Here is a 26,791-nt window from a genome sequence, read left to right as displayed (position 1 = left end):
ACATGATGTAATTAATTTGGTACGATAGAAAAAAATCACAAAGTTACCTCTAAAAAAATCTTTTAACAAATAATAACTATACTTATATACATTCAATAATTCTGGTTTTTTGTCAGATTATTCTACAAGCAATATACTACTTTACCCTTGTGTCACTTTTTTAGTAAAATCAATAGATTTTTTAAAAATCAGATATTCTTATCTTCGAACAAAATGCGTACGCATGTGTGGGTAAACGCCGTGTACAGAGTTACAGACATTGCCGGCCGAGGCCTGATGCTAAACAGACGTGTCGATCTTTTCGCCGTATCATTACGTTACGAGATATTTTTTTGTAATTTTAATTGTAAATTAATTGTATCATGTTTTGTTATAATAAATATTATTCTTTCTTATAAATAAATATATTAAGTTAAAATAGTGTAGTAGTAATTAGGCATTTGTTTTTTATTAACTTATTTGTTATAAATTTTAATTGTGTAAATATGGGAAATAAAGTGAAACGCGTGAGGAAAACTAAAAAACGTTTATATAAATTAAGCGCCGAACATACATATGAACGATATTAAAAGGTAAGACTATTTTATTAGTAAACATTATTTTTTTCTAAATTGTGGTATAATAATATAAATAAAAGAAAAAAAAGGTTAAAACTGACTATTTTAATGTATACAAAATATAAATAAAAATGTTGTAAGTTTAATGGAATCAGTTTTATTTTATAATCATTTGTTAACTAACATCGAAAGAAATAAAAACAATTCTGTTGTCCTATCTATTTTTTATGAGATTTATGCTTGATCTTACTTCGCTTGGTTTGGCGTTATCTATTAGAATATTCGGGCGTAACCTCGTTACCTCGCTTAACCATTAGTTCACGGGCTTACCGTTTTTGTCGATTTTGTGTGTGCGTGCGATTCTCAAGGGCACTTAGCTCTTGTAGTCTAAGAGGACTACAAGTTTATTACTGTGTATTACACAATCAAAGTCATGACTCTAAATGAAGTTTGTAATAAAAAAATATATAAGTACACTATGAATTTGACCACAACAATTTGTTTGACATAACGTTTTAAAAAAATAGCATTACGACTGATAAAATAAAAGCCAAAAATTTTTTAGATACGATATATCCGCACTATCTAAAGATAGTGTTTAACGCGTTATTGTAATTTAACAAAATTATCGATCAATATACAAATAAAACCACAATCATAGATAAACATCATTCAGTATCACTGGGTAAACAATGCTTTGTTCAATACCTACATTCTTTAGCTTTCTTTTAAATTCATAATGTTTAAGATTTACTTTTGACATGATATAATACTTACTTAAACTTCGATGTTTTGATATTGGTTATGAATTGTGTAAATTTTATACTTTTTATCACGTTCAAATTTGTATGGCAAAATAGGAAGGCAAAACATTTTTTCATAAGTAATTCCTTCGACACCTACAAGCTACATGTTTTAAGCAAATAAATGATTATTATTATAAAATTTATTATTATACCAATATATACTACTACGCAGAATTCTTACGACTGTTCTATTTGAAGCGATCATGACATTGAGATCTAGTCTATAAAACGCTGATATAATTCAGATTTGATTGAATAGAAACTAAATAGTATATTAAAACAACATAATTTTATTCAGATCAATATGAGGACGTCGCTTTCCGAGGAACGGGAGTAAACTAATATTGAAAATGAATACTTAGGCGCCACTGACTCTAATCTTATGATCGCATAATTATGAATTTAGGAAATAACATAAGAAAATAATGGATCATACAATAAATTGCAATAAATATATAAATACTGGCATTAGTCCTATAAAAAACCACCATAATAGATGCTACCAAGCATATAAATCATCTTTTGTGTTGTTGACGTCGTAATTGTTTATGTTCAGGGTTCATAAAAAACCTAACTTATACAATAAAAGACAAAACATCCGATGTTTTTATGATAGGAAATAAGCAATTTTCAATTTATAATTCGTTTTAAAGTGTCAAAATGATAAACAATAAATAAGTAGCTATCATATTTTTATTACAAGTTCGTTACTCGTCCCGGCTTCACGCGAATGCAATAAGGGGTCTATACAAATTCTAGATTAGAGAACTAATACAAAAAGAAAAAAATCTTGTTTTTATCTGGCTAGGAATGTCGAAATCCTCGGATAAAAACCGATTTATAACCCATTGCGTAATTAAAACGATCTAAGAAAGCGGAAAGCAACTTTGTTTCATACTAGATACTACTATACTAGATACATAGAAGTAACAATAAAATTACTATTTATTTAAGATATATTAAACAATTTTAATTTTATTAATCAAAATATAAACATTTACATAACCAACATTGTTCTATTAAAGTAACAATAAAATAAGAAAAAATTAAAATGAATGAGGTACAAATATAATTAGTCATAATTAAATGAGCTGTTAACAAAATTAACAGTTATAAGAGTTCGTTTTGAAGGCAACACACGTGACGAGAAGCATTTTTGAACTCGCGTGTTGTGTATGAATAACGACAAGGTCATTTTTTGTATTCGGAATGTCTGCGACTAGTTACATTTTAGTCATGTAATCTTTCTGTCGTTTTTTCACGGCTAAAACTCCGATAATTTTTTTAACAAATTCCTGATACCCAACTCTTAATTCGCGAGCGAACCCACGGGCGACAAATAGTTACTTATATATGAACGTACTTTAGAGTTTAAATATAATAAGTACATTTATTTTTATCGTATGTGTTCTTAAACTGTAATATCGTATGTTCACAATTTAAGCCTTCGCTTGTCTGTTAATAATTTGTCTTCCAATTTTTGCACGTAATATTCGAACTTATGAAACACGCGCAGTAACCGATAGATAAAAATGTTTAAGAAATTTATTTTATTCATAGAACACGTTAACACGATTTAAATAAATCATATCATTTTTTATTTTACCGAACGTTTCTATCTTCGAAGAGACAAACTGCACAAACTTGCATCTATCCTATGATCTGATTATAATTAGCTCGTTTCGTTTTTATTGAACCTGTTCTGAACATATTATTTTACAACTTTAAATTGCACAAATACCAATAACACAAATGGAATGGAATACAACTGACACACAACATTGCAGATAAACGAAGAAGTTTTTAATAGTATAAGTATGTATTGTATTGTTAACAGTAAAACTAAAACTTAGATTCAACTGTTCCCTAGCAATAAAAACATGTAAGCACATCAAACATGTTATAAATCAAAATACATAGGACAAAGGTTTAACGCGTCTGTGTGTATTATATTATTACGATAAAAAAAGTCAACATATCTGATACGTAATTTGGTATTATTTATTCATAATGTCAATAAGATTGTGTTTTTTGGATCAGCTTATTGCTGATAACTAAACTATTCCGTCTATAAACATACAATTATTTAAATAACAATAACGTCTGAATTTCGTATGTTTACTTTTTTTAATTATGATTATTATAAATGATAGCGTTATTTATTTTTTAAAGATAAAAATCCGGTACACACCCACTTTATTTTTAATTATCAGATGTAATACCGACATGAGGATACCGCATCACTACATATTTTAAAACAAAGTTTGTCGTGCCTGTTTCTCCGTCAAAACGACAAAAGTCGAAAATTACCCAACTGACTTTTATACGGTTTTCATCAATGGACGAATCACGAGAAGGGTACATAGTGGCTATAAGATAAATTTTATGAGGAACTCCGTTCGTGTACGACTATCAATAAAATTTTTCGTTTAGTTGTTTTTATAAAGAAAAAAAAAATACAAATAATATATATAATTTAAATAGTCCATTTTTATTTATAAGAATGCAAATAATTTTACTTGGTTTATCTTTAAACATATCATTTATCAGCTTTGTTTTGTATTAAAACAAATAAAAGAAATATATCGATAGGTATCTTGCCCTCAGGTTACACTTAAAATACGAAAGAAACATCTGTGATATTCTTTTTGTAATTTTTAAGATATTTTATTAAGATTTTCAACCGTCCAAAACTGAGGTTAACGTATCAAAAGCAGGCGAATGTAAAAAAAATCAGATAGACCAACGAGAAGCTGGTACGGGTAGCAAATTTTTTAAATAAATAAATCTCATTTGTTTTTAAATCTATTCACGCACGAAAGCTACACGTTAAATTTTTGTAATTTTAATAAAATAAACTTAATCAAAACAATCGAATTCGTATTTTTTTTTTGCTGACTTTACTCTTAGTCGTCTGACGCACACTAAGATACGATATTGTATGCACGAACTTCACTCACTCATACTGCATGCCGATAATTTAGCGTGGAAGGTGGCGCCTCTGTCAAATAAAATCAACTAAATTAAGCTTTAAAGGTGAATAACATTGTGTAGTCGAAGAAAATGAGCATATACAATATTAAATATTCTTACTAGTTGATACTCGTATATGTAGTAAACATTAAGCCGTCTGAGACTGTTTGACATTTATGTTAACACGCCTTCAAATATTTATACATGAATAGTATCAACGACCTAATGATGTTATCATACGCAGCAATAAAAAAGGAGTAATCGTAAAGATACGTTTAAAAAATTATGTAAAAGATTCGCAAATCTAAGAAAAGACGGCGACACGTTATAAAAAATGGGAGAATACAAAGTCAATTTCAGTATAATGTTAATATGTACAAAGTATCGATTCTCATCAAAATACATATTAATTTGTACCTAAATGCTTTATTTCCTTACTTTTCATCTTTTACAGATACGTAATTCAAAGCAGTAGTTTTAGAAATACTACGAGTTATTGAAATAAGCGCGTAACCAATGTAAGGCCACATGTACATGATTATGCATTAACACGATACAGCCACTAAGATAAACAGAGATTATATATATTTTTAGTTTAAAAAACTTGCCTTCATATAATCCTTACTTTACCCGCGTGAGGATTAGTAATTAGCATAATTTTAATATTTAGCTCAAGTCAACATTCATTCGACGCAATTCTTTAAATAATAAAATAATGAGTTATTTAAAGTGGGTACTTATTGTAACGAGAACGTTGAAAGAAATTTGTAGCACTTGCACATAGCGGTTAACTAGAAATGCTAACGCGAAGTATAATTTAAAGGTGCATTTTTTTATATTAGGTGTTATTTTAATAACTATTTAAATCACACATAAATAATGAGAATAAAGAATTAATTTTAGTTTACATCTTCACTACTTCCACTTGTCGTTTACGTTTTAAAGGTTAGGTTAGGTTAGGTTAGGTTCTAGACATAAGTCACGGTAGCATGCGCAAGCGGTCCCGTGGCGCCCGCCGAAAGACGGAGAGGGTACCGCTGGTTTTTTAGTGGGTAAACCCGGCGTACCTGGGCGCACTCGGCGTCCAGGGCTCCGGGGAGTGACAACCCCCCACCCCCCCACCTTCCATCACGTGGGGGAAGCGCGTAACGCGTTTTTCCAGCGAGAAAAAAAAAAAAAAGGTTCTAGACATAAAAAGTCTACGTACTTCCTTTTTAAGTCAAGCGATCTTCATCCCATTTGATATTTATCAAATTCGCTTCAGTGATTTGTCCGTGAAAGAGCCACAGACAAGACGACAGACAGACAGAGTTACTCGCATTTGTTATAATATTATTTTACATTAAATAATAACATTGATTATTGTTTTCACCTCAGATACACGAGTGTATCAATAAACAATTTCAATTGTTTTAATAACAGCAGCTTTAGTTCAATAATTCTATATCGATTGCCGAAATATCTAGAAAACACCAATATTAAATAAGTATTCAATTGTTTAAGTATTCAATACGTCATGTTATCAAAGAATTACGAAATAAGAACAAGATAAATCCTCCGATTCAAATCGAATGCATTTGTCTAAGCGGTGTGTTATATTGTTGTTTAATTTTCCTCATGTGCCTCATACAAAATATGTATGAGTAATGCTTTTAACTACGCTGAAATATATAAGATTCTAAATTTAAAAATATTAAGCCATACTGATAATAAAATTGGCTTTTTTTTTTTGTTTCAGATTTGAATAATCGAGCGACACATCACGAAACGAAACGATAATCTAGTCATATTTTTTTATACAAATTAATATATAAAAAAAAATGAAATAAATGTCATTGTGTATACAATAGCGTCTAATAAAACTTAGTGTACTTAGTGAATTAAGTTTAGTTTTGTTTTTATATAGTTTGTTATTTATTGTATAAAAATGCAAATTCTTAATGCAAGGTTTGCCTTGCGGGCGACCGCGACGAACTTACACGCTTGGTGTTCACCGAGAAGCCGAACCGCAACTACAGTAAGTAGAACTAAAGCAGTTCCTTATATAATTTACTTAGAGGTAACGCTTTGTTTACTCATCACTTATTCTACCCTCAAACAGCAATTGTAACTACTGCCACAAAGGATATAACATATTATTTCCAAGATTGCTGGTGTATGTTACATTACATACATTAACAGCCTGTAAATTTCCCATTGCTGGGCTAAGGCCTCCTCTCCCGTTGAGGAGAAGGTTTGGAGCATATTCCACCACGCTGCTCCAATGCGTGTTGGTGGATAAACATGTGGCAGAATTTCGATGAAATTAGACACATGCAGGTTTCCTCACGATGTTTTCCTTCACCGCCGAACACGAGATGAATTATAAACACAAATTAAGCACATGAAAATTCAGTGGTGCTTGCCTGGGTTTTGCAGCCGCAATCATCGGTTACGATGCACGCGTTCTAACTGGGCCATCTCGGCTCTGTATGTTAAGGGATGGATAATATTTCGTAGTGTGATCAATAACCAACCTGCCTACCTATATAAAATCAAATATTATTTAATCTTGTTATTATACATTGGAATTTAATTAAAAAACTGTCTTACGTAATTATTCTTATTTATATGATGGGTTTTCAGCTTCTAAGTAAAATTACATATCGGTCTAAATACCGAACTGATCAGACTATCGTTGTTACTTTTATTACTACTAATGTTACCATTAAACAAGTCTGTAAAAATACCATATTAAAAAAAAAAAATTTTATGATAAATAATAGTTGGAAGCCCTAATGCGATAATGATAAAAAAAAATTAAAAAACTCGTATGAGTCAGATGCAATTATTTCGCTTGATTGTACCTAATACGAATCTGTTTGTCACTGTTTAACTTGAAAAGATACTTAAACGGTTAATACCAGATTTTAAAATATATCGTAATGCGTTTAAGACGGAAACAAACTACACTTCTATGCAGGACCGGACCGTAAGTTTAGGGGGCCCTGGGCTAACACTACTTAGGGGCCCACCTAAGATATATCTGAACGTAACGTTTGATTAATTGCAGGGCTCGCAGGGTGTAAACCATAAGATCTGTTTAATTTAATAAAGTTACGGATTCTTTCGCATTATCGTCTATTTTAGACTTTGACTTGACAGCTGGAGCCCCGTGGATTCGAGCACAACCCCCCCCCCCCCCTTTGAATCCACGGGGCCCTGGGCTGAAGCCCAAAAAAACATATCATAGATCCGGCCATGCTTCTATGATCGAAGATTCACTGATATATTCAAAAACAACGTCTACTTGATAAAAAAATCTGTAATCTAGTCGTACTTATTGTATTGAAATTAGATTTATTTATCCAACTCATCATAAAACAAGCGGATAGTATGTAATGCTGCGGCTTGTTTGAAGTAGGTACATAGAAACGTACATAAAATAATGTGTTGCCAAAAAACACTTCTCGGTCTTTTATATGACTTCAAATTAGCTTGTTAATCGGCTTTTATTTAAACGTACTTAGCCAATAAAGTTTAATTCAATACAGATTTATTGTAGTTGCCTAGTTTTTTAATTAATAATAAAAAAACTACCAAACGAATAGTAGGAATTGCAAAAGTTGGAACGAAATGTGACCTATGAATATTCTAATTAAGTAAATATTAGAAATAAAACAACCTATTTTTTTATTGTATATTTCTTTCTTTAATTTCAAATATATTTTGGAATATTTTGGATTACTTAGAATTGACTCATCTTTCTCAGTCTAAAGCTCTTCAATCTAATAAGTACAAATAATTATATGTACATTTTTTTTATTCGTAAACCTTTAGTACGGATATAATCCGAAAAATAGAAAATATCTTCAAAACAAATGCTCGCAATCAATAAAACAATTTTTAATAAATTTTAATTAACATTCTTCCGGCTATTTTTGATAAGCAAAAGAGGTATTTTTAAACAGCTATAGTAATCACGCGGTCGGATCTTAGAATATAATTTCCTCAGAGGCGTAATAACATACTGTACATTTGCCTGTTTATTTTAAATTCTTTTGGAAACTACACAGAATCGTTGAATATTTTCTACAGTATAATGTCAGTAATCAGACATTTAATTTAATTATTATTTATGTGCTTTGAAATACTCGAAGAAACTGGGCAGACATTTGTTATAAGTCGTTTAAAACGTGGAATAGATTATTATGAGATGATGTTTTCATTTGAAGATATCATTATTTATTAGTCTGTATTTCAAACAATTTGAAAACCGAATACAAAGAATAATAAACCTAAATTAAAAAAACAGCCTATGCGGCCTTTTTTGATGTGCAAAGGAAAACAAGCAATAGGCATGCGCATGCTTAAAATAAATATTTAAAAATAATAAATTCTACAAAAATAAATCTAAGAGTCCCTTGGTATTGTATGACTTGATATTCCAATGTGAATAAAAAAAAATTTGTGATATATAGTTAAGGAAAAAAATGCTAATAAAAACAAATTCAGAGAGTGCTTTGCATATTTATTTCTATTACTTCTTATTTGTTTTTATTTTTTTTTTGGAGAAGAAGAGGGAATGCTTGTTATATGACGTAGGTTACCATATTCAAACTTTCGCAGTAATAATTACCGACCAAAGCCTATGTAACTATAATGAAGCTGCATAATGTATATACGCTTAAAAATTGTTAAGACTGTTAATAATATCACTTTCCTAATTTCAGGACTCAAAAACCATCGACTACAAACCAATCAGAAGCGTTCTGGTTGCGAACAGAGGAGAGATCGCCATCAGAGTTTTCAGAGCATGTACGGAATTGGGGATTCGGTCCGTCGCTATTTACAGCGAACAGGACCGGCTACAGATGCACAGGTACCGTACGGTAAAATCTAGAAAAATTAAATCATTTGGTTCAGCTTCGTACTTATGTTAAGCTAAGTGTATAATGACGTATACTGTTTACTATGTTACATAAGTAGACACTAAAATTAAAACAAGATATGTTTCATGGGACACCCGGTTGGAATGAAGTTGCTTTTTTATATATATATATATAATCTGGTTACGCATATGACTCCACTCCCCCTGGTACACTCTAGTCGTAGTGGAGTCAAAACGCGAAGACGGCCAGTACAGTCCTGACTGTCAACCTGCCGGCCCGCAAGCAAGCAAGCAATTTTGCATATTTAAAACTATAAAACCGGCCACTTGGAGTGATAAACTATGTATCTGATTGCGACCGATAAACGCTTTCGTTAAAATAATTAGGCCCATTTTGATAAAGTATCATTGATCTTGCCATACAAAAGTTCAATAAACTCTCAGATAAAATTATAATTTTCTTATGACGTCTTGTCTGAATACATAAATCCGTTTTCCGATATGACGTGTATGAATATTAATTAAAATTTGTAATGTTATCAAGTTTTATACGAATAATAGTTACCAGTGAGATTGGAAAATAACAAATACAAACAGATAAAACGCTAGAAGATGACATTATACCTCTTGAGGATGCCTATGCCTTGGCATATTTTAATGTTACATGACTTCTTTTGACAAATTATATGGTATATGACCAATTTGACGTGTATTGTTTTTGTATTTATAATATATATATTTTATATCCTTTTAGTTTAGGCTCGAGGGTAAAAAAAAAAAGAAATAATGAATGATAAAGTATAGCAATACTAGCTGAACCTATCTATAACCGCGCGAAATTTATAAAACTATACCTACAGCACACAAACCGTCACTCATATTTCACCTCCACGGAGGTTGAACTTAAAAAAAAAATAGCTATCTTAAACTATCTCAATACCAAACTTCATATAAATCGTATAAGCGGTTTACGCGTGAAGGGGTCAAGATAAAGTTACTTTCGCATTTATAATATTAGTACTTATATATATATATATATATATATATGAACAGCATTAACTGATATTTTAATTGACGTCACGAATCCTAATAGTTAAACATGCAAAACACTGCCCAGTCTTCCATGCATCAATTAATAATAAATAACGTTTAACAATTTATGATAAAATTGCAGACAGAAAGCCGACGAGTCGTACATCGTTGGCAAGGGATTACCTCCAGTCGAAGCATACTTAAGCATCCCTGAGATCATCAGGGTTGCCAAGGAGAATGATGTGGACGCTGTTCATCCCGGATATGGCCTGCTATCTGAAAGGTATGTAAATATATTGCTACTGATGTAATAAATAGTATGTATATGTTTACGTGCTTGTGTGCGTACACACATACCATTATTATATTTATTAAGTTAACTGTATAACAACTTTTCGAACTCAGCGATTAATGTCGATATTAAACGGTCGATATACTAACTAATTCTTCTAGCCTTGTTCTAGTCAAAACGATGGAAATTTAACGCGAACTGTATAATACTGTATAATTATCTGATATGTTTATAATAATAAATGATTATACACTAATTATTATTTATTAACAATGAGTAAAAATCGTAGCGTCTAGTCAAAATCATACAGAAATTCTCGTGTCATTTAGTAACAGATATCAGAACGTGCAAACATTCGCATTTACAAAAGGACGTATAAGTATCACAAATATATAATTAAAATCATCTTTTACAATTTTAATTAAATAATTTTATATTTAATGTGAAGCAAACGAGATATACGACCAAACGGTTGCCCAGCAGCCGTGACCTCCTTGCGCTCGAGTACACGGGTTGAGTAACGTTTTCCAGTTACTGATTAGTAATAATAATTGTGTTCATGACTGAGAGAAAACCAAATCTTACTTTAATAGTGATCACAAAAAAATACCGACGAATTTAAAATTAATTTATCATACATCTTAGTTTTTATTTAATTTTACCTGTTATTCTTTTGGTACTGATGACAAAACAAATAATTGTTTATTAAATAAAATAGAATTATATGAAAGATTTTAAACATTCCGTTAAAACCATGGCAATTTGTTATTTGGCACGGTAAATTTTACGTAGTACGTTTATCGAAATATGAAGTATTGTGTTCCCAATACTTCAATCTTTCGACTGAATAGATTAATGTTTGTAAAGTTATTAACAATTCATTATTGTGATTACAACGCTATAAAAGTCTACCCTTAATTACTATTTGATCTAAGTTTATTGTCAACATTAAATTCAATGATCACAAATTGCTAATATTCTGACAACCGACAACGATGCACTGCCTTAAAATCTATCATACATCACATTAACAGCCTGTAAATATCCTACTGCTGGGCTAAGGCCTCCTCGCCCTTTGAGGAGAAGGTTTTGGAGCATATTCCGCCACGCTGCTCCAAAGCGGGTTGGTGGTATACACATGTGGCAGAATTTCGTTGAAATTAGACATGCAGGTTTCCCCAGGATGCTTTCCTTCACCGCCGAGCACGAGATGAATTATAAACACAAATTAAACACATGAAAATTCAGTGGTGCTTGCCTGGGTTTGAACCCGAAATCATCGGTTAAGATGCACGTTTTAACCATTGGGCTATCTCGATTCGCCAAAATCAAATCGCAAAATCTATCACGGCTTTCTAATCCAACAAATAATTGAATTGAATCGACAAAATATTTGTTTTCACATACATGTTATCTCAAGCACGATTCAGAGTTTTTAATGTTATAGTCTCCACGGATGTACTGTCCATGCCTTTGGTTAATCTTTCTATTATTTGCTGGAGTTTGATAATATTATTTGCCTGCAATGACATTATGCTGTTTAGTTCGTCTTAAGATTTATGTTAAAATAGCTTATAGTTGGGTCCGCGGTTTCTCTCGCTTTTAGTTGCAGGTATTAGGTATTGTTGTCTATTGCTGTCCCATGATCGTGTATCCTAAATTTCATGGTGATCGGTTGAATAGTTAAGAGGTGAAAGCCTAACAAATCAACAGACTCACTTCTTTTGATAATTTGTTTCGAAATATTTTTCAGATCGGATTTCGCCGATGCAGTCCTGAAAGCAGGCCTCCGATTCATTGGCCCGTCTCCAAAAGTCGTGCAACAGATGGGAGATAAGGTTGCTGCCAGAGCAGCCGCTATTGAAGCCAGTACGTTCCATTAATATATACATTTTCATACTCTAATGGTTCTATTAAATTGCCAACGACGTTTCGTATCTCCTATCTTTACATAAGCTATAAATATTAAACTAATAACTCAGCGTTATCCACTAAATCAAAGAATCTTGGAGAGATATTATTTCATAGTTACCATTTGTGAACGGATGTATTAAAAATGAACTCTTAATGAACTATAATGAATGAAAAATTCGCTTTTTTTTCTTTAAACATAGACCATGAAATATGTATATTATTGAAATAAAATGAATAAATCGTATCGTCTCCGCGAAACTGTGGCCAGAAGCATGTCTATGCATATGAATGATTTTGTTTTAAATCTCCTATAACTTTTATATTCATCTCTTATCAATGTCGACTCCACTACTTTCTTTGTTCCGCGATAACAATATTGAACACAGCAATTAATCTCATGCTTTCAAATCATCTTATTTTAATTACATAATTAACATTATATTTATCAATCATTATTAAAAACTTTCGAAATGTTTCGGACAGTTAAAATAATTTAAGTAACTGTGATTCGTTAATTAACAGAGGTACCCATCGTTGCGGGAACGGACGGACCGATAACAACAAAAGAAGAGGCGCTCGAATTTTGTAAGCAGCACGGTCTTCCGGTCATATTCAAGGTATTGCAGTAATTTTCTTCATTATATATATACATAACATACATATCATATACATAACATGTTATCGAAATCGAATGCGTTCGAGTCTTTAATCAATTAATTCCGTTTTTAAATTTCAAATTAATTTTTTTTTATTAATTTGAAATATACTTTATGTGCTAGGCTTTTTACGGGCATTTTTTAAATGACATTTAACAATACTAAATTTAATGTCGAATTTCACATTTGCTGGTCAACGACAATTGAACCTCGTAAAGTGAAAAACAAACGAAGAGTTCCCATGAGTTCCCGTTCCGAGTCCGTCGTCAGTGAGCGCTGTGTGCCAATGTATATTTGTATACTAGTAGACGCACTGTCCGGTACTGAGATTTTGCGCACCAAGTTACGGGTCATTGACCACGACTCATCCGGTCGAACGCGAGCAAACCCTATCGAGAGGAGCTGATGGTTGTTGAAAGCAGCAATTTATTTTTATTCCAAAAAAAAATCGGACATTTTTTGTATAGTCGGTCATAAACCGTTATTTATTTACATGCGTGTCTTGTTTACATGATTTAATAATTATTTGTGTTCAATAACTAATTTATTTCTTACTGTCTTTGTTTATTTAACGTAAGTTACATACACGACTGACATTGATATGCCATTTCGTAAATTCTTAATTTTTACTTAATTTATGTAAGAGGGATCAGTGCAACCGATATGACGAAATAGATTACAGAACATACTTAATCTAAAATCCGGTTGTGGCATCAGATATGCCACTGTGCCGGATATGCCATGATATGGAAAAGAAAAAAAATTAATTAATTTTCAAAGATACAATTTTTTACAAAAAATGCCGAATTGTATTTATTTGATACTGTAAAAAATATTCTCAGAGAACAGTATTTGTTAGAGTATAAATTTTCTCAATTGAGTATTAGATTGACTATATATTTTTAAAACGTTTCTCTAATCTACTCATCACAATTGCAATAAGTCATCACTAATCATAATCCAATGAAATACTTTGACGGCGACTCCTTGGCGCGGCCGCAGGCGGCGTTCGGCGGCGGCGGGCGCGGCATGCGCGTGGTGCGCGAGATGAGCGAGGTGGCGTCGTCCTTCGAGCGGGCCTCCTCCGAGGCGCTCGGGGCCTTCGGCAACGGCTCCATGTTCATCGAGCGGTTCATCGAGAGGCCGCGCCACATCGAGGTGCAGCTGCTCGGTGAGGCTCCGCTCCGGTATTGTTGTCTCTTTCGGTCTCGATGGTCTACGAAAACATCGTGGGGGAATAAAAGTTCATTCCACCACGCAAAGTAACGATCTGTTTATGTATATCCTTTTTCGTATTAAACACTGACTAAAAAAAGATACGACAATAGAACAGCTTAGGAAACAAACATATTTACTTGTATACATAAATGATATCCAGTTTGTAGTGGCAACACTATGGTGAGGCTTCAGCTTGCAAAATATAATAATTTATTGTATAAACATTTGCTTTCAATAAGTTTGCTTGACTGCGATGTCAGAGTCAATATACAGAATATGCCTTTGATGACATATAATTGTTTATTTTCTGTTCTCGCAAACATTTATTTTATTAATAATATAAAATTGGTCTTCTAAACGGTAGATTTAAGGTCAAAGGTACACTATAACTTTTATGCAATTTATTCTATTTAATAAAAATTAAAACTGCATAATCGTTACACAGTAAATATAAATTTATGGAACATATAATCATCAGAACTATTTGTAGGAAAAAAAAACCTTCACGGTCGTATACATACATAATACATAAACCATTATTTCTTATATATAAATAAAAACATTTTAATTTGAATAGCTTAATTTTATAACTAATTATTCAATTTTCTCTGCCAAACGTTAACATTTCAAATGTTTTTTTTCTATCGTTACATGCTCGTACCATTATGAATATTTATTTTGTTTGCACTGTCGTCAATCTATTATTATAACATTAAAGGTGACAAAGCTGGAAATGTCGTGCATCTCTACGAGCGAGACTGTTCCGTACAAAGGCGTCACCAGAAAGTTGTGGAAATCGCACCAGCGCCAAGATTGGACCCTGAGGTAAGAAAATAAATGGTACTTTAAACGCGTCAGAAGGGACGAGTGAGACGCAAAGACGTTAGAAAGAGATCAGAAACATTGATTATAAAAACAGTGTTCATTTTTTTAAGGATATAAATGTTCATATTACATCTTCGATTATTTTTGACGACCTCCGTGGTCGATTAGTGTGTACGCCGGTTTTAATGGGTACGGCACTCCGAGGTCCAGGGTTCGATTCCCGGCCGAGTCGATGTAGAAAAAGTTCATTAGTTTTCTATGTTGGGTCTGGGTGTCTGTGGTACCGTCGTTACTTCTGATTTTCCATAACACAATTGCTTTAGCTACTTACATTGGGATCAAAGTAATGTATGTGATGTTGTCCAATATAATATTTGTATAGATCCACTGAGTACACGCACATTAGTAAAGTAGTATGACGTTTGGTCAAGCGTAGCTGTCACGCACACTAAGATAATAAAGTTGACTCGTATCTTTTAGTTGTTTTGTATGTTACGACACCGCCAGATATATAAATAACCTTACAAGTGTCAAATGAATGTTATGGAAAAGTTGAAGATCGATTGCGTGAAGGTTTAATGAAGGACTAGTTCTCGCCCGCGGCTTAGCCGCGTGAGGTGTAAGGCACCCTACGTCTCAACATCGTTAGTTCAAAATCTCAAGATGAATTGATAGTCGAATGTGCACGTGCTCACATTCGCATAATATTTATTTGAATCGTCACTATTTCATAATATCCTATTTTATGGGCATAACAGATCTATTTACTTAGTGGGAGGGCTCTGTGCAAGCCCGCCTGGGTGATACCTCACCGAATCATCAGATATTTGGTGTTATTGTGTTCCTGTTTGAAGGGTGAGTGAGCCAGTGTAACTGCAGGCACGAGGCACATAACATCTCCGCCCCAAGGTCGGCGGCGCACCGGCGATGTAAGCACAGATGAATATGTGTCGTTGTCCATGGAGTTAGCTCACCGCCCCTTGCCCGCAGACCCGCAAGCGCATGACGGACTGCGCGGTGCACCTGGCGCGCCACGTGGGCTACGAGAACGCCGGCACCGTGGAGTTCCTGCTGGACGACAAGGGGAACTTCTACTTCATCGAGGTCAACGCTAGGTGCGCCCCTTGCTCCTTGAGCTTTTTTTACTTTACTAGTCTAATTTATACGCAGTTTTTATTTTTATTTAACACATAATAATCTATCATTAATATCATTCTGAGTAAGATTCAATTTTGATACTACCTTAATTTGGCATAGAGTAGACTAAATTTTACATAGTATAAAACAAAGTGGATTCTCTCCATCTTGTGTTTGAATTTTAATGCAGTTTTCATAAATAAATAGAGTGATTCAAGAGGAAGGTTTATACACATGTATAAAACATGCATATTATAATAAAGAAAACAGAAAATTTCGGTTTTTTTTTTTACTCTTTGAGTTAAAAGTTGTGTATAAGAGACCCTTATTGTACTCGGGTGAAGTCCGGACGAGTAACTAGTATAAAAATGTCTTGTTTTATAATGGTTTCTCAAATTTCCAGATTACAGGTAGAACACACGATCACCGAAGAAGTGACAGGTATTGATCTGGTCCAATCACAAATCCGCGTGGCTGAGGGGATGACCCTTCCTGAAATGGGTCTAACCCAAGACAAGATCAAGGCCGAAGGTTTCGCAATACAGTGCAGAGTCACCACTGAAGATCCGGCCAACAACTTCCAACCCAGTACTGGGAGAATTGAAGTATTTAGGTGAGTTTTACTTGACTTTTCTATTAAATGTATATATGTCAAATTTATATACGAGTGTACATTTCAAATGTTTCCAAAAGTATCAGTAAATTGGGATGATATATAGATAACAATAAAATAATTTTAAATTTTGTCCGTCTTCTGCAAATATGGAAAAATGGGCCCCTTGATGGTGAATTATCAGACCGCTCTTTCACATTGGCGCTGTAAGAAATATTAACCAATCCTTATATCGCCAATGCGCCGCCAACATTTGGGAACTAAGATGTTATGTTCCTAGCACCTGTAGTTATACATTCTGATTGTAATACATTCGAAAAAATATTCTACAGAAATATATACATTTAAAAAATACTATGCGTAAAATTTAATATACTTAAAAAAAAGTACACCATGTATAATAAAATGAACGATTCACAGGTCCGGAGAGGGTATGGGTATCCGTCTAGACTCTGCCTCCACGTACGCCGGTGCTATCATATCTCCGTACTACGACTCTCTTCTTGTCAAGGTAATACGTTACATTATTTATTAAATGGGGTTCACTGTACACTCATTTTAAATATTATGTAAAATAATATATTTTATAATATGTAGGAAGCAAAAAAAATTGCTGAAATTAGGTTTCCATTCAAGGGAACGGAGATTTTAAGTCCTTGTGCTAATAAATAAAGGTCTCCCTTATAAAGTTTGGAGCTAAATACGAATGAGTGCGGATGTTTAATAATTGCGATAAATAATTCAACTCCTGCTCAACATTAATTAAAATGTCGTTAAGAAACATGTATAGTAAATAATCTGTCATATCTATAACCACCAATCCTCAGTAAAGTAGTGTGGCGATATGTGCACCAAATCCTACCTAACAGTTGCACATTAGCGCAGTATGCATTGTCAACATTATTACAAAAACAAACAATTCACTATCGAAAAAATAACACCATTTTTAATGCTCAGGTAATCTCTCACGCACAAGACTTGGCGGCCTCGGCAGCTAAGATGAACCGAGCGCTGCGTGAGTTCCGCATCCGAGGCGTCAAAACCAATATACCGTTCTTGCTGAACGTGTTGGAGAACCAGAAGTTCTTGAACGGTAAGTTACATTTACAATATCTTTAAATGTAATGTAATGCAATATGTTTGTAATAACCAATGAATTCTGCATAGCTTCTATAAGTGTTATTTGAATTTTGCAATTTTGATTTTTTTGATATTTTGATAAATTTTCTCATTAGTTTAACAAAAAAAAACATTTACATATAAATGTCTTAAAGGACGAAGTAGAAACTGATATATAATTTTTCAGGTGCTGTCGACACATACTTCATCGACGAGAATCCCCAACTCTTCATGTTCAAGGCGTCCCAGAACAGAGCTCAGAAGATCTTAAACTATTTGGGGCAAGTGTTGGTCAACGGTCCCGCCACGCCGCTGGCCACCAACATCCCCCCCTCCGACGTGAAGCCGTACATACCACCTGTGCCATTGGGTAAGTGCTTTAATTAAATTTATGTATATCAATTTTTTTATAATAAATTTTTAGGCGATTGTTGTGATGAGGCGAAGGATAAAAAAAGACTGTAATTTTGTCATTAGACGAAACGAAGTACATAACAACTAAGAGATTACAAGGTTGTTGCAAGCTACCGGGCTGAGACTAAAATCTCACACTGGAATTGACAACAATACTTTTTTCTTACAGACAAGGCTTTGTCCGACTCTGGATTGGTACCATCCAATCATCACACATTTTACTGCCAAACGGCAATATTATTAGTATTGTTTTGTTCCGTTTTGAAAGGTGAATAAGCCAGAGTAACCTTACGCACAAGAGGCTTAACATCTCAGTTCCCAACGACCAAGGCTGGTGACCCATTTGCGATGTTGAATGGTGACATTAATGCACGCAGCCTAAAGACGCATTATCGATTGTCGGGGCGAGAGAAAAAAGCTCGACTATACTCATTTGAAAAACTTGCAGTACTTTATATGTAGCACTATTGATGTACCTATTTGCAATAATAATTGTAATCAACTACACGTTCATAGATATTATAAAAAACAGGGCACTAATTTATATTTAACTTCAATACTTCGATTTAATTAAAATTGCAAATGCCATTAACACTTTTTATAAAGAGCACTGTGCGCTACGAAATTAAATCATCTCTCAAAATGCTGAAATTTCTATAATATTGAAACCATGTTTTGTACATGATTGTATATTTGGATTAAAAATAATCATAAATGATGTAAGCAATTAATTTAAATTTATAAATTATCACGTGACTACAAAACACGCTACGACAGTTTATGTGACCACTGACCGTATCACACGAATCAGTTACCTGTCATCGAAGAAAATTTAAAATGATCATGTTACGTGATAAGAAACTATTGGCTCATCACCAGTATTTAAAAAAACTATTTTTTTTAAATATAAAATATTTTTCTTTTAAATAACAAAAAATACCCCCCAATATCAGGGTAGTCCTTAAAAATTGCATATCAAATTTAATTTTCTATTTAAGATAGACAATAGGAACCCAGAATTAAAGGGAAGATCGGTCCTGACTGAGCAACTAAATCTTTGTCTATAACAGAAATTATTGTTTTCATTATGATATATTTTATTCCTAATATTATTATTGGAGTTACAATGAATATTCGATTACTAGAGAGAGACTTTTTTGTCATTTTTTATTTATGTAAAGTCACATAGGAAAAACAAATCTAATTGATAAAAATAACAAACACCCAATAAAGTTTAAGCTAAGTACTTAGAATTTAGTTTAGTGATAACTATTCTAATTCTGAGTAATAAAACTCTTATTAGGTATTAAGTTTAATTTTCAAAGTGTACTAAATTTATGATATCTTAATTTCTAATAAAATTAACATTGATTAAAAATTGAATGTTTGTAACTGTTTTTTTTTTTTGTAATAATTTAAAAACTAACAAGTTTGTTTCTGTCTGTGTGTGCGTACATACATTTACACTGATCATTATACATAATGCGTTTATCATAACAGTATTATGAATTTAAAGTGACAAAGTCCTCTCTATATAAATATAGAAAACTCCTGTAAGTCGACCCATATAAGATGGGGTAACTTTTGAAACAGTCTTTTAGACTAGATGACTTCATACCGACGTCCCGACTTCGTACGGTTAATACGGTAATTTCATAAAGTTACCCCTCCCACTTACCGGCCTCCCTTGGAGCCGAAATTTCCAAAAAACTTTTCTTAGTGACCGTCTACGTCGCGAAAGGAGTTATTATATGCTATAATTATGAAGAAGCAATGTCATGCTATAATTATGAATTACTAATATTTCTATTCACCCCTCCATTTAAGCTTAAAGATTTTGTCAGGAGTGGGGACGACAATACCCCAAGGGGTCAGGATAGATCCTGCGACTTTTTACATAGCTAAGCGGCCCTTAAACAATTACGCTATTGACGCTTATTCAGACACATAGTTTCGGAGATCATTTGATGAATATTAAGAAAGCCTTATAAGATTATAAAAAAATATGTGTCACATTAATGATCTAGAATATACATATCTTACTTATATTAAAAAAGTATTCAAAAGATTGAATTTTTTTTCAGTCCGCTCTGGTCATGGTAGGTTAAAAGATTTTCCTTAAAACCTAGTATTCTATTTCTTTTCGCGACAATACTTGCTTTGTAATTTTTTTTCGCATTAACTACGAGCACTGCATATTAAAATATTTCAGGGTTGGTGTTATTCGTCGTAAAATAATCACATTCGACCGAACACTTGTGATAAAATGTCCAACGGTCAAAGTTTCACTTAACAAAACGGCCATTCCTATCTGTTTTTATGTGTTTTTGTTTTAACTGTGTGCGTTTTTCGACTAACAATTTGAAGGGCCATATATTCTGTGCACATTTTTTTTTATTATTTAATGTCATTCCGTGCGTACCTCGCTAACAATTTCACTAAACCATTTTTTCACTAATCATATTTTTCAGACCTTTCGCCTGAGGCAATTAAAATGCAAGAAATGACTGGCGAAAACACAGGTAAGGCTAAATTTTGTACCGACATTTTTTTATTAATTGTTTCTGCGGGCATCCTTTTCCGCGTTTTCATAGTACTTGCATGCAATGGGTTAAGTTAGTACTAAATTTTCGGATTTATCCCGAATACGTAAATATAATAAAAGTGACTAATTATTAATTAACTAATCGTGAAAGAAACGAAACCATATGTCGCGTCATTAATACTTTGTTAAGTTTTGCCCAATATCATCGTAATTTAATGCAATATATTTACTTAAATATGTATGTAACCTTGCGATTAATAAATCAGTATTTATTATTATCATAAGTAAAGAAAGATTTATTAATAATGTTGATTTTATTATGTGCTATATTTTTTATTTGCCGCTTTAAAGTTAACATATATATCACGATGTATTGTTTCATAAATTTGTTCACATTTAAAAAAGCTGTTCTAATATTAACATTTTTTTTTCGAATGTTTTTGTGACTTCATTTTTGTCATTAATGTGGTTTCAAATATACACACATAGTTAATGTCAATGATGTATCCTGGAACCGAATTAGTTCACGTTAGCTGAAGTTAAAAGAAAACTATTCATTTAAAATTTTGTTGTTAATATCTTACGCGGATATTATAATTGAGCTAGGGTTTATCGCTTCTTTCAAAATAAAATAGTCGTTTGGCTAACATTAAGACAAAACATATTGTAGTAATTTTTATAAGTTGGAGAAGTTTTTAGGGACTTTTTTTTACAGAATATTCATAATGTGTATACAAGCAAGCAAGACTTAGTCTTAAAAAAAGGAAAGGCTATACTACAAGATTATATTATAACATATAATATAATATTGTCTGTCGAACACAATATGGTATACAATAACACATGCCGCTTGGAATTTTCAGCGGTGAAGCCCCCCAAGGGATTCAAAGAAATCCTCACCGAGGGCGGCCCGGAGGCGTTCGCCAAGGCCGTCCGCCAGAACAAGGGGCTGCTGCTGATGGACACGACGTTCCGCGACGCGCACCAGTCGCTGCTGGCCACGCGCGTGCGCACTCACGACCTGCTGGCCGTGGCGCCCTACGTGGCGCACAACCTGCACAACCTCTACTCGCTGGAGAACTGGGGGGGCGCCACCTTCGACGTGGCGCTGCGGTAAGCGAACTGTGACGTCGTCCTAATGTCCAAAAACGTGACGTGACGTGTGTTAAGAATAAAATTATACAGATTATAAAATGTGTTTTTTATCGCAAGTATGACAAAAAAAGTCAACGAAATTATAAAATGCCTACAAAATAATTAATTAATTTTTGCTTGCAAGCAATACTCAAAAAAAAAACATATTTTATATCTTTACAATAAATATTATATAACTTATATATTCAGTCTAAACTTCTACAATAGTGACTGCCAATGTTTCTGCCTCACCAGGTTCCTGCACGAGTGTCCGTGGGAGCGGCTGGAGGACATGCGCCGAATGATCCCCAACGTGCCCTTCCAGATGTTGCTCCGCGGAGCGAACGCCGTCGGATACACGAACTACCCGGATAACGTCGTCTTTGAATTCTGCGATATGGCTGTAAGTGGACATCATATATTTTTACACATAAACATTTAATCATTAACATTATTGACTTTTATATTTTATTTTTACCTGCAAAGAAACATTTATGCAATTATTTTAAAAAGTTGATAATTTTTTACAGATAATTATAAAATAATTAGTATATACATATAGACTTAGTAGATTTAGAGACTAAAATGTTAATTAATTAAATATGTTAAATTGATCTCAAAATTAATGTATTTTATTTTATCATAGGTGAAAGCCGGCATGGACATATTTAGAGTTTTCGATTCACTGAATTACTTGCCCAACTTGATCCTCGGCATGGAAGCGGCGGGCAAAGCCGGCGGAGTCGTCGAAGCCGCCATCTCCTACACCGGGGACGTCTCAGACCCCAACAAAAAGAAATACGACCTCAAGTATTACTTGAACCTCGCCGACGAGCTCGTGAAGGCGGGAACGCACGTCCTCGGCATCAAGGACATGGCCGGGCTTCTCAAGCCCCAGGCCGCCGAGTGAGTATTACGAGGGCGACGAAACGGTCGTCGGCGTCGTACGGCGACGGTCGCTAACCGAGTGCGTGGCGCGCAGGATGCTGATCTCGGCGATCCGCGCCAAGCACCCGGCGGTGCCCATCCACGTGCACACGCACGACACGTCGGGCGCGGGCGTGGCCGCCATGTTGGCGTGCGCGCGCGCCGGCGCCGACGTGGTGGACGCCGCCGTGGACTCCATGTCCGGCCTCACCAGCCAGCCCAGCCTGGGCGCGCTCGTCGCCTCGCTGCAGGGCACGCCGCTCGACACCGGTGGGCCCACACTCCATAACTCTACGATCCGTCCTGTTTGAACGCCCTCATCCCAACTTATACTATTCGGTAGCCAGAGTCAAAGGAAGGGCTCGCGCCGAGATAAATTAATATTAGTAACGGTATTTACAAACATTGCCTCGATCGACGCCTCTTTCTGATCTTATTAATGAAATTCGTAAAGAATCGACGTTGTGATTCAGGAAACATAAATGAAACTAACTTTTGATTTTGATCGTTCGTAGATATACCCCTTCAAACTGTCTCTGAATATTCCGCATACTGGGAGCAAGCGAGAACATTGTACGGACCGTTCGAATGTACCGCGACCATGAAGTCCGGAAATGCTGATGTATACCTTAACGAGATCCCCGGTGGACAGTACACCAATTTGCAGTTCCAGGCATTCTCTCTGGGATTGGGAAGCCAGTTTGAAGAAGTTAAAAAGGCCTACAGGTTATCTATATCGATTTATTAGATTATATTATTTATTTGATAATAATCAAACAAAGGTTAAATTCGTGTTTATGTAAACCATGCACACACCTAGACAACTATAATTATGTTATATACATATTATATACATAATTATCATATATATATATAATTTATAAATACCTCTTCAAGCTTTGCAGTACGCTACGGTTTGGCTTGTTGCCTATTCCAATCGGATTATTTATTCACAATTTTTATTTCCCCCAGGGAGGCCAACCTTCTCTTGGGTGATATCATCAAGGTGACACCCTCATCGAAGGTTGTCGGTGATTTCGCACAGTTCATGGTACAGAACAAACTGACAGCCTCAGAAATAACAGCAAGAGCCGAGGAGTTATCATTCCCCAAATCCGTCGTGGAATTCTTCCAAGGTGCCATTGGTATACCATACGGAGGATTCCCCGAACCTTTAAGGTAAGTTTATTAGATTTTTAACTCATCTAAGTAATTTCATCTGAGATCACGCATCAATCTATCATCATCAATTTATGCCCTACATTTATTAACGTACTCACTAGATCCAGGTCGTTTGATATGGCCGCTATAAGGTTAAACCTTCCAATTATTCTTTAAAAAATACTTTCTTTAATATTGTTTAGAGTTATCGTTGCAATCAAAAAGGGTGCGAAAGTCATTCCTAAGTTCTCAGAAGATGTACCCAAAATATTTTTATTAAAATTTCAATGCAGATAATTAAATATATATATACGTACAAGTATTTATTTATGTGATGTGATTGCAGATCAAAAATCCTTAAAGACATGCCGAGAATAGAGGGACGTCCCGGACAAGAGCTACCGCCATTAGACTTCACTAAATTGAAACAGGAATTACAAGAAAATTACCCAGGGGTAAATTAACTTACTCGATCAAATCCTAATCTTTATCATATTACTTTTATATTGACAAAAGATTTAAATAAACCCGGATAAAGATTTTCAAGAGAATCATGTCATCGACCTATGCCTTCCCATATTACCCCGTGATTAGGTGTCATATAGCGACTTATCGACGGCAGGTAACAGCTGTCAGCTGCTAGACAAAACTACCAAAAGATGTTGCATATTCGCAAACGACAAAGTCAAAGAAACGAAACACCGGAAAAATTTAGAATTATACGTCTAGCGGTCATTAGAAGCTAATCCTCCTTAGAAATGCTTCTGAGTTCTGGATATGTGTTTTTGAGGCGCTGATGAATATAACCCTTTCAACAGCATATATTAAGATTTGTGATACTCTCCTACAATCCAGAAAATATATAAATAAATAATGTAATGGTTTAATTTCCAGGTTACGGATCAGGACGTGATGTCTGCGGCGATGTACCCGCAGGTCGCGAACGACTTCTTCCGTATCCGAGACAAGTATGGACCCGTCAAACATCTCGACACCAAGACCTTCCTCGTCGGGCCCACGGTGAGCTCTCAGAATTCTTCGAGAGGATAAATTATTTAGGTCACCTTAACAGGCAGATTTAAACAAAAAAGAATCCCCATTTTCGTAACTTTGTATCTATTTTTTAGAAGTGGAGACGCGCAGTTACTTTATAATATAAGAAAATGGAACTCTTGTCTCAGTGGAGTCTCATTTTTATGTGATTTTAACCTGAAATTTCCTTATAAATTCAGGTTGGTGAAACAATTGAAGTGAAGATCGAGCGAGGCAAGACCTTGGACATTAAGACTCTCGCCATCTCCGACGAGATGACGGCGGCCGGAGAGCGGGAAGTGTTCTTTGAACTCAACGGACAGCTGAGATCCGTGTTCATAAGGGACGACCAAGCCAGCAAGGTATACACATAATTATTTTTATTCTTTATACATCTATCGACTCTTCCTAACTTCTCGATCGTTAATAATTATATTAAATTATATTATGTATGAAACTTCCACAATGTTACTTGGTTAACATGTATTAATATTATTTATTTCTCTTTTAGGAAATGAAAATCCACCCCAAGGCTGTGAAGGGTGATAAGAACCAAGTCGGTGCCCCCATGCCCGGCACAGTTTTGAGTAAATATTTTAATTCCTTTCCCTTTTTTTATTTTAGCAATATTAATTAACTTAAGTTTTTTATTATAATCACTCACCGAATCAGAACTAACACTAACAAGTAATAAATAATCAGTTGTTATTAACCGAATTGTCGAGAATAATTTTATAACTGCGCAAATAAAATTTACAAAGTACTTAAACCATACCTTTTCTTACATTGCACAGCTATTAAAGTTAAGGAAGGTGACAAGGTGGACAAAGGCCAGCCAATCGCAGTGTTGTCAGCCATGAAAATGGAAATGATCGTTCAAGCACCACGAGCTGGTACCATAGTCTCCGTGGCCATCACGAACGGTCAGAAGCTGGAGGGAGACGACCTGATCTGTACCATAGAATAAGTATAACTAAGATTCAGCTTCCTTTAAGTTCGTATATCACTTCCAATCAGACTGCTATTATAAAGTTTTTACAAATTTATACAAAACATCACAATTTGATAAATATACATATTAACGGTTTCATTCTACGTTTGTCTTTGAACCGATTTATACTTATTTGAAATGTTTGTTGTGCAAATTTTATATTATATTTTGGAGCGATAAGGGTATGAAATTCGTGAAATTATACAAAAATTAAATAATGAATTTTAAATGAAAATAATACCTGTGATATTAACACTATTAAATAGTGTCAACTACCCGCAATACTTAACATCACAGTACAAACACGGATTGTGAATAGATAGGAAATAATTTATACTTTTAGAGATTTTATTTTTAAGAACACGACACGAAGTCGAATGGCCTTTTGTTAATAGAATAGTCATTCCATGTTTTATTTCATTTGAACGATTACAATATTTGTACAATAAAATATTTGTAAAAGGATTTAAGTGCTGGTAACACAGAAAAAGACATGTTAAATGAAGTAAAGACATTTTATACTGTTCTAAATTTTCTAGAGCAAGCGCTTAATGTACAATGTTTTTTTTTACATA

The 26,791-nt window shown here is 34.0% G+C and overlaps 1 protein-coding gene across 3 annotated transcripts in view; it reads left to right on the top strand.

The window, feature by feature from the left end:
* Window positions 1–26,276, top strand: part of LOC113399617 (pyruvate carboxylase, mitochondrial) — a 34,644-nt gene extending 8,368 nt beyond the window's left edge. The window contains exons 2-26 of one of the 3 annotated variants that reach the window (XM_064217115.1): window positions 6,075–6,353; window positions 9,049–9,197; window positions 10,381–10,521; window positions 12,284–12,399; window positions 12,967–13,061; window positions 14,103–14,271; window positions 15,037–15,143; window positions 16,134–16,258; window positions 16,684–16,893; window positions 17,314–17,404; window positions 17,851–17,986; window positions 18,200–18,382; window positions 20,511–20,525; window positions 20,898–20,948; window positions 21,835–22,084; window positions 22,361–22,508; window positions 22,752–23,011; window positions 23,088–23,302; window positions 23,548–23,758; window positions 24,005–24,211; window positions 24,540–24,648; window positions 25,088–25,213; window positions 25,426–25,587; window positions 25,737–25,812; window positions 26,020–26,276. In XM_064217115.1, coding sequence (XP_064073185.1) covers window positions 6,264–6,353; window positions 9,049–9,197; window positions 10,381–10,521; window positions 12,284–12,399; window positions 12,967–13,061; window positions 14,103–14,271; window positions 15,037–15,143; window positions 16,134–16,258; window positions 16,684–16,893; window positions 17,314–17,404; window positions 17,851–17,986; window positions 18,200–18,382; window positions 20,511–20,525; window positions 20,898–20,948; window positions 21,835–22,084; window positions 22,361–22,508; window positions 22,752–23,011; window positions 23,088–23,302; window positions 23,548–23,758; window positions 24,005–24,211; window positions 24,540–24,648; window positions 25,088–25,213; window positions 25,426–25,587; window positions 25,737–25,812; window positions 26,020–26,192 — 3,615 coding nt within the window. In that variant the 5' untranslated portion in view covers window positions 6,075–6,263 and the 3' untranslated portion in view covers window positions 26,193–26,276. The remainder of the gene's footprint in view (window positions 1–6,074; window positions 6,354–9,048; window positions 9,198–10,380; window positions 10,522–12,283; window positions 12,400–12,966; window positions 13,062–14,102; window positions 14,272–15,036; window positions 15,144–16,133; window positions 16,259–16,683; window positions 16,894–17,313; window positions 17,405–17,850; window positions 17,987–18,199; window positions 18,383–20,510; window positions 20,526–20,897; window positions 20,949–21,834; window positions 22,085–22,360; window positions 22,509–22,751; window positions 23,012–23,087; window positions 23,303–23,547; window positions 23,759–24,004; window positions 24,212–24,539; window positions 24,649–25,087; window positions 25,214–25,425; window positions 25,588–25,736; window positions 25,813–26,019) is intronic. The other 2 variants (XM_026638791.2, XM_026638793.2) reach the window with 2 other exon arrangements.
* Window positions 26,277–26,791: the final 515 nt, after the last annotated feature.

Source organism: Vanessa tameamea, chromosome 15 (genome assembly GCF_037043105.1).
Source record: "Vanessa tameamea isolate UH-Manoa-2023 chromosome 15, ilVanTame1 primary haplotype, whole genome shotgun sequence".
NCBI classification, from domain to species: domain Eukaryota; kingdom Metazoa; phylum Arthropoda; class Insecta; order Lepidoptera; family Nymphalidae; genus Vanessa; species Vanessa tameamea.
This window is presented reverse-complemented; position numbering and strand designations above follow the sequence as displayed.